This window comes from Neophocaena asiaeorientalis, unplaced genomic scaffold (assembly GCF_003031525.2).
Source record: "Neophocaena asiaeorientalis asiaeorientalis breed wild unplaced genomic scaffold, Neophocaena_asiaeorientalis_V1.1 scaffold40, whole genome shotgun sequence".
In the NCBI taxonomy this organism is placed as follows: Eukaryota; Metazoa; Chordata; class Mammalia; order Artiodactyla; family Phocoenidae; genus Neophocaena; species Neophocaena asiaeorientalis.
In genome coordinates this window covers 605,769-614,231 of record NW_020185335.1, presented here as the reverse complement: position 1 = coordinate 614,231, position 8,463 = coordinate 605,769, and the positions used below count along the sequence as shown (strand labels likewise).

Genomic DNA, 8,463 nt, shown 5'->3' with positions numbered 1-8,463 from the left:
TATATATATATATAAAATGAGGAAACTAAGGCAGGGGATGAGCATCCAGAGCTAGTGCAGCAAAGCACAGACGGAAACACTCAAACCGCTTCCCTCACGTCCGCCCTGGAAACCACCACAGCCCGACCCTCTAGGTGTGACCAGTGCACGAGGTCCGGGAACCAAAAAGGTATGTACTTAGCGAATCCTCCAGGTTCCAGGCCCTTCAGAAGCAAATCCAAGGGCTGGTCCACTCTTACTGGAGACCACAGCATGAAGAGCTAATCACCAACCCACACGTTTTATCATCTGAAAGGCAATGTTCTTCCTCAGATGGAAGAGGCCAGCTTCGTGCCACCTCTAAACAACCTCCATCAAAGCTGCATACCACCTTCCAGGGCCACACCGGGTCCTCTGTACTAACTGCACTCAGTTGGGTCCTTCAGAAACTCTTTTCTTCACCGGTTTCTCCATCGGGTTTTCCTGACCACACCGGCACCACCCTGTGGCCAATGAAAACCTCCGATTTAAACCGATGGCGAGGAGGGTGGCACACGGTGAAGCCATCCAGGGAGGGTCCTGCTCACAGAGGGCAAGGGGTGAGGGTGACGGGTGCCCAGACCCTCCCCTCTGCAACGCTTGAGCCCATCGTGCCAGAGTCAGCAGCCAATTCCAGAACATTCTATTCCCACTACCTCATGCCTGCTTTCCCTAAAATGGTCTCTCATCCATGTTACCCAGGTCTCTTGACAAGCTGAGACGAGCAATGGTAAAATGAATCACACTTATCAATCTCGGCAGAGGCCGACATGGGGAGAGGATGAGAGTCTTCCTTACTTGGAGTCTCCATTTAAAATCACCATGAGCAGAAAGGGGATGAAAGTAGCTCAGGGTCAGGAGAAACCTGGCGCTCGCTGGCCCAAAGATGTGGGAAACGGTGTGAAAGGAAAGAAGAGAGACTGACAATAATAACAGGGAGGGAAACGGAAAGAGAGGGAGAGGGCGTGGAAGGGACGTAGAGGGAGGCTGGGCAGATTTATGGCGGTTTGTACCTGATTGTTCATACTAAAGCCATTATGAGATGATTAGAGAAAAAGGTGAGGCTTTAAGTCCAGTGAAAATCAATAGAAGCGTCTGGAGCAATTCTGCCATGCCAGTGAAAGGACTATTTACAGTAGCCGAGCACCTCCTCCTTGCTACTGTCTGCGGACTGAGAGAAAGAATGGAGGGGGCAGGGAGGGGTGAGGAAGGAGGGACGGGAAGGAAGGAAGAAGCAGGGAGGACAGAGTAAGAGGAGGAGGATGGGAGAAGCCCGGCAAGAAGAAGGAAAATGTAAACATGAGGAAGAGAAAGGAGGAGTAGAACACGGGAAGCAGAGCGAAAAAGAACAAAGGGGCCCCTCACCCGACCCTGTTTATCCCCATAGCATTTACTACCTTCTAGCCTACCATCTAATTTATCCATTGCGTTCATCATCCATCCCCCCGCCCCCGAAAAGAACGGGAGCTCTAGGAGGGCAGGGACGTTTTGTCTACCTCGTGCATGGATGTAGGCCCAGAACAGGGCCTGGTACATGGTTGGGGATTAATGTGTACCTGTTGAATAAATGAATGAATGAACAAACGAACGAACAAATAAACAAAGAACCCCAGGGGGCATCCGGGGAGGAGAGACTAAAAAAGGGGGAATAACCAGATGGAAAAGGAGAACAGAAAGCCTGCAGGAGAGAGGGGAAACACGGGAGAACAATGGCAAAGCCAGAACTAGGGAAATGGCAAATGTGGGGTAGGAAAAAAAGTCAGTTCTAAAGACAGTGGGAGGGTAAAGGAAACGATGTACAGTATCGGGCCGCTGGAAACACAACCTGCCCCCCAAATGAGGCACCCCACACACACAGACCCTGCAGTTCCCAGCTGAAGCCCACCACCAGGCAGCCAGCTCCCCTCCCCATGCCAGGGCGCCAGCCAGCCCCCAGCCCCTCTGTGTGTGTCCGCCCCCAGCCCTCCCCGTCACCCAGCGATCCAAAGCACTCCCTTCCAGAGACAGCCTGGGCCTTACCTTGTATAGCTTCAGGCTGGCCTCGTGCCTGGAGTTGACCGTGTGCAGCCGCAGCTTCTCCAAGCTATTGGTGTAATAGTCGCAGGCGTTGCACTTGAGGTGGACAGGGTTGCCGATGGCCACGCACTTGAGCCGCCACTCGTTGGCTTTGCCGCCCTCCTTGATGTGGGCCACCAGCTGGTACTTCTGCACGTGCTTGTCTGTCTTGCAGTGCAGCTGGAAGTTGGCCTTGAGCTGGGTGTTGTAGCGGCAGAGCTTGCACTGGTACGAGTCCCCCATCACGGCCTTCCACTCGTCCTCGGGGAGGCTGCGCTCCACGTTCGTGTGCAGCCCCAGCAGGTCCAGGGTGTCCGTGGTGAACTTGTTGCACACGGCACACTGGAAGAGCTTCAGCGACGGGTCGTTGGTCTGGATGAAGCTCTCGCCCAGGTTCATCAGCTCCTCTGACACCAGCTGCCCGCCCCCGAGCCGCATGTCTAGGGGGATCTCACCGCCCACTGCAGGGAAGGAGAGGGGCAGAGAATCAGAGGCCAGGCTCACGGCGGCAGCCCTAAGTGAGGCACCATCGGCCCTCCCCCACCCTCCACCCAGGTTCCAGCAGAAAAAAGATCCCATTTCAAGCACCGCAAGGTGCTACTAACCGGGAAAAACTACAACAAAAATCAACTTGATGTGTTCGCATCTTTCCCATGGACATTCTGAAATGTGTGGAAGGCTGTATGTTTGTTTGTTTGTTTCTTCTTTTGGAAAAGAACGCCTAGAACCACTTAATCGCTTGAATATTTCAATTCAGCTCCTCGCTCAGACCCAAGAAAAGACAGAAATAAAAGCATCATTCACTGGACATAACAGAATCTGAAACTCCCGTCCCTGAAATGTTGGAGATGAGTTATAGCTGCATTCTAAGACAGCACGCCTTCATGGTGAATCGGAAGTGGGCGCAGAATTTACCTCAAGCGGTGCTATCTAACAGGAACTTTCTGCGAAGATGGAAACATTTTGTATCGGCACTGTCCAATGTGGAAACCACTAGCCACGTGTAGCTACTGGACAACTGAAATATGGCTAAGGTATAACTGAAGAACTGAATTTTTAGGTTTTTTTATTTTCAATTCATTTACACTTAGGTTAGTGGCTACTGTATTGGACAGCACAGCTCTAAATCTGAGATTTCGGGAATGATCTCCCTATTCCTTGTCACACCCCACTGGTCAGTAGCCTACCTGCCTGTCAGTGGCGCTGGCTCCTCCCACACCTCCCCAAGATACGATCATTTCCTTTCCATGAGCCCCCTACATGGGACATGTCGCATTCTCCTTTGGCGTATTTCAGCCACATACAGAGTCACGTGTTGGCCGGTGTCCCCATCAGGGTGTAGCCTCTTTAGGACAAGGGTCCAGTCTTCTCCTTGCTGAACCTCTAGAGGGTACACAGGCCCCTGCTCAGAGGCTCAAATGCCTGATGTGCCAGACAAGGTAAAAAGCAGCCAAAATGTTACAGGTTTGGGAAGTTGGATCAATATGGACAGTGAAACGCAGAGGTCCGCTCACAGCCCTGAAAAAAAGGGCCTGAGGAAGCTGTGCTCCTCCCTCTCCACCCCCGCTCTCTTTCAGTCCATCACTGCCCTGCGTAAACCAGGGACCGGCTCTCATTCACCAGCGGTAAACTAATACTTTGAGCTCTTATTTATACCACGGGAAAGGCCTGGAAAGAGCAGCCTTCCCTCCATTACCTAGAAGCGAACAGTCAAGCAGAACGCTGAGCTTCGGCTTCTGTTTTTTGCCTCTCCCCTAAACATACGCACGCTTGAGCTATTACGTCTGCCCCTGTCACTCCCCAACTGATATTTAAACTTGACCTACATGTGGCTGGGCTGAGGTTATTTTTTTTTTTAATGACTGATTAGAATCCAAGTTAGTGGCTAATCAAGGAAAATACGTTATTATTAAAAAAAAAAAAAAGATTTTCTTATTTATGCTACACAAGGCACTTCAAGCGAGCAGCTCAGTACAGGCTTGCCTGAGCAGAGTGGCCGCATCTGAAGCCTGTGGACAGTCCAGCAAGACACAGAAATCTTTTGCGCACGCATGTCAGAAGACTGGGGAAGCTTTCTGCTTGTCTTCTCTCTTGCCATCTCCCCTGGTGAGAGGAGCCATAACCGTGACACTCTTTTTAGGACAAGAGAGAAAAAGAGATAGGGGAAAAAAGCCTAAAAGCTCCATCCGTCGACGGGGACGAAGGCCAGACAGCATCCATGAAACATATGCGGTGTTCAGTGAAAGCAGAAACTACCCGGAGGGTAGGACAAGGAACAAACACATATTTGTTTCTGATGCCGACCACCTGAAGGATCAGGTCTTTCCCACTTTTTAAATTTAACCTCAGCACGTCCATATCGCTCTAAAGAGAAATGCAGCTGGCACCTGCTGGAGGCCTGAGCGAAAATGAGAAGTCCTCGGAACACGCAGAGGAAACAGGTCCCTGTTGCCATCCCAAGCTCTTAAAATGAAATGCAAATCAAAGACAGAAGCAGAGAAGCAGTGAGATGTGGGCGACAGGCGAGCCAAAACTCCCTTGAGAACTATACCCTGTAGAGACACCCCCTAGGGCTTGGAATCCTACAAATCCATAGGGCTGCAAGGAACTAATTCAGCTGCCGAGAAATAGAGGAACCTCACCCAATTCACAGGCAGGTGGGAGGAGAGCGCCCACAATGAGAACTTAGCGGGTGCCTACTCACGAATCATGCCGGACAGATGGCCTTGGAGAGGAATGGGCCCCATGTCCCCACACACCTGACTTTAAGGCTGGAAGTTGACACCCTGGCACCTGAGTCCCGCCCACGAGCACACCCTCAGAGAGGCAGAGGGATTAAAAGACACCTTCTACAATCAAAAGCAGAATCAGGGCTTCCCTGGTGGCGCAGTGGTTGGGAGTCCGCCTGCCGATGCAGGGGATGCGGGTTCGTGCCCCGGTCTGGGAAAATCCCACGTGCCGCAGAGCGGCTGGGCCCGTGAGCCACGGCCGCTGAGCCTGCGCGTCCGGAGCCTGTGCTCCGCAACGGGAGAGGCCATGGCAGTGAGTGGCCCGCGTACCGAAAAAACGCACACAAAAAAATAAAAGCAGAATCAGAGGCGCTCTTAAAGCTCATGTAGGTGTCCTGTGGCTGGCTGGCTACTAGGGAAGCTTGTAGACGCCTTGGCAAGCTACCCATTTTTCGGTGCTGTGCTCAACTGTAGTCCAAAGGAATGTCTGGGAGGATGTTCATCTGGCCTCAAGCCTAATATCTGGTCTACAAATGGAGGCAAATTCAACCAGACCAGACCGAGGGTGCGGAACTTTTCCCTGAAGGCCTCTGGGAAGAAAGCATCCCCAGATCAGCATCTGTCTGATAACAGGAAGGAGAAGTTTCTGTCAAAGGCAGTATGAGAACATCAACTGTGTAAGCAAGAGTGTAGCTCACAAACACTACCTCCCCGCAGTAGAGCCCAGTAATACCTAATAACGCCCACAGCCTTCTCACAAACAGCCTACGGAAGAATCAGTTGAGCTGCAGACAGAACTGAAAGTTACGCTCTTTTCATTTGCATACGTTGGCTTCTACAGAGGTCGTGCGACTTAAATTGTGGGTCCAAGTGAATACGTCCTATCATACCCACGCCGGCTTCCAGCATAAAGTATTTGTCACCCTCACTCCACCTCGACGGCTCTTGTGGCTTAAGGCAGGCACAGGAGGTCTCCAGAGACTCACCTCGGCTGACAAGCAGCGACCCTGGAAACTCAGGGCCCTCCTTGGCTACCTGGATGAGGTCTTCAGAAGGGAGCACTCTATTACTCCATCCTCTTTAAGAAATAAAGTCTGGATCCTCTATGTATGTGCACCTGCCATCTGCCCGGAACGCACGATGCCCCGCAGACTCACAGACAGCAGGTGGTAAAAGCAAACTATTTCTCTACCACTCAAGTCAAGCCTTAGTCAGGATTACTGGTTCTCAAGGTAATTAAAAAGTCTGCGTTGTGACCCAGTATGAACCCATCCATTTTCTGTGTCTTCATTCCACTTACGTTATCTTTGATTTACTCCAAGATCTGCCTCCCCAAGATTTTAAATCTCTAGACGAGAAAACCCCAATTCCCATAGGCTTTAGAAAGTGAAAAGTCTTCGAGTACTGAAGCCACTCCCAGGTGTGCATCCCCTGTGGTTCACTCTGGGGACGAATAAGATGACTGATCCCTATGCATCCATGATGACTGACCAGTGGGTAAAACATCTTCAAATTGTTTGGTAAGAAAAGATCAACAGGTCCATATTCCAAAACAGAAAACAAGATTAAAGTAGCAAGGATTCAAATTTAAATGCATGGTAGGAACAACACATTAAATGCTGTGAGATATCACTCAGCAGCAGCAATTAGCACTGCAACACACACAAATAAAGACGTGCCTACTGGGCAGGTTTAGCCCTCTGGCATGAACCTAAGCCATCCTAGGATAAAGGCACTTGCTCACGCTTTGTTGCCGAGAACAACTCACTCCCATGTCAGGAAGGGTATCCTGTTTCATTCAGGACATCACTGCTGGTCTCAAGAGGTTAGCAGGATCAGGGAATGAAGACCAGGCAGTGCGTGTCCGAGGCACACATAGTTGGGGCAGGAGGGGCCCAACCATCACACTGGTCCTCACGAAGCTGGTTTGTACATTTTCTTGCTGTAGAAGCTCTCCCCCAGAAATGGTCATGATTCTTTGTACATAAAGAGTCATGGCTTCTGCAGCAACACGGATGGACCTAGAGATTGTCATACTGAGTGAAGTAAGTCAGACACAGAAAGACAAATATATGGTATCGCCTATATGTGGAATCTAAGGAAAAGGTACAAATGAACTTATTTACAAAACAGAAGTAGAGTCACGGGTGTAGACCACAAACTTACGGTTACCAGGGGGTGCGGGGGTGGGGGGGTAGGAAGGGATAAGCTGGGAGATTGCGATGGACGTATACACACTACTATATATAAAATAGGTAACTAATAAAGACCTAGTATATAGCACAGGGAACTCTACTCAATACTCTGTCAATGGGAAAAGAATCTTAAAAAAAAAAAGTGAACATGTGTACAACTGATTCACTTTGCTGTACGCCTGAAACTAACACAACACTGTAAATCAACTATACTCCAATAAAAAACATTTTTAAAAATTAATAGAGTCACGGCTTTTGGCATTCAAATCCCATCCTCTTGGTCCCGTTCTAGCTCTATTAAGCCAATGGTAAAACGGCCAACCCATGTCTTCTAACATGGAGCCATGTTCTCCATGGCAACAGAGGCTCCGTTAACCGGGATCTGATATTAAAACTGGGCTTTCTTTAATTTACAATTTTAGAATTTAGTCATCTCTCATCTATCACACCACTCCTCACGGTGCCCCAGGGTCATCTAATTCCCAACTATACTGATCACTGGCGACTCATGCAAAGTAAGAAAGAGAAAGAACCCGTCTCTTTCATCGAGGTCCTGGTGAAAACACTGGAGAGCTCTGAGAAACTTATCTGGGTGGCTCCCAGTCAGCTCGGAACCAGCCTTGGCTTATTTAAATAAGGCACACTACGGTTTCCAGCTCCTCTTCCGGAGATGACTGTCCCTACTTAAAACTCCAGCTACCGTTTCCTGTACGTTTCGATAACTATTGAACGGAACCCCAAAGTTTAGGGGAATCGTGGCAATTTTTCAAATCGAGAAAGGGACAGAGAAAGGGGGAACGGGAACAGAAGGGAGAGTTGACCCGAAGCCAAAAACTAGAGGAAACGCTTAAATTTTAATCCCGGCCCGTGGAGCCGGAGTGTAACCATGTCCCCGTTGAAGGCGAACCGCCTTCCACAGGCTCACGCAGAGTTCAAGGGATTCTTGAGGCAAAGACGTGAGGGCTGGGCGCTCAAGGTGAGCACAGAACAACTCTCGAGAAAACAAAGACCCCCCAGATCCACAGGCTCCGCCAAGTCAACGCGACCTCGGCCCACTCGCAGCTTCCCCCGCTCTAACTCCCATCCTCGGGACAGACACACACGGAGCCGAGCCTCACCTAGAGCGGGCGTCACGGCGGCCACGGGCCCGGCGGGATCCAGCTGGAAGCCGCCCATCACGAACTGGGCGTCCGGGGCCGCGCTGTCCACCTTCAGGCCGGGCAGGCCCATGTTCTGGGCCAGGTAGTACTGGTAGAGCTCGGCCTCGGCGGCCGCGGGCAGGCCAAGCCCCAGGTGGCGGCTGTGCTGCATCTGCGTCACGTTCTGCTGCAGCAGCACCACGTTGTGCATGTGCTTCTCGCTCGTCATGTGGATGCGGAGGTTCCTGGCCACGCTGGTCTCGTAGTCGCACACCTCGCACCGCCAGGTGGGCTTGGCTTTCGGTTTGGTGGGCGAGGGGGCCCCGC

At 50.9% G+C, this 8,463-nt stretch overlaps 1 protein-coding gene across 1 annotated transcript in view; it reads right to left on the bottom strand.

Annotated features, from left to right (window-relative positions):
- The window catches only part of ZFHX3 (zinc finger homeobox 3), a 238,826-nt gene that overhangs the window by 152,417 nt on the left and 77,946 nt on the right, over positions 1-8,463 (bottom strand). Inside the window, exons 3-4 of the mRNA XM_024735570.1 lie at positions 8,116-8,463; positions 2,038-2,534 (exon numbers count right to left, since the gene is read on the bottom strand). The exon at positions 8,116-8,463 is cut by the window's right edge and continues 26 nt beyond it. Coding sequence (XP_024591338.1) covers positions 2,038-2,534; positions 8,116-8,463 — 845 coding nt within the window. The remainder of the gene's footprint in view (positions 1-2,037; positions 2,535-8,115) is intronic.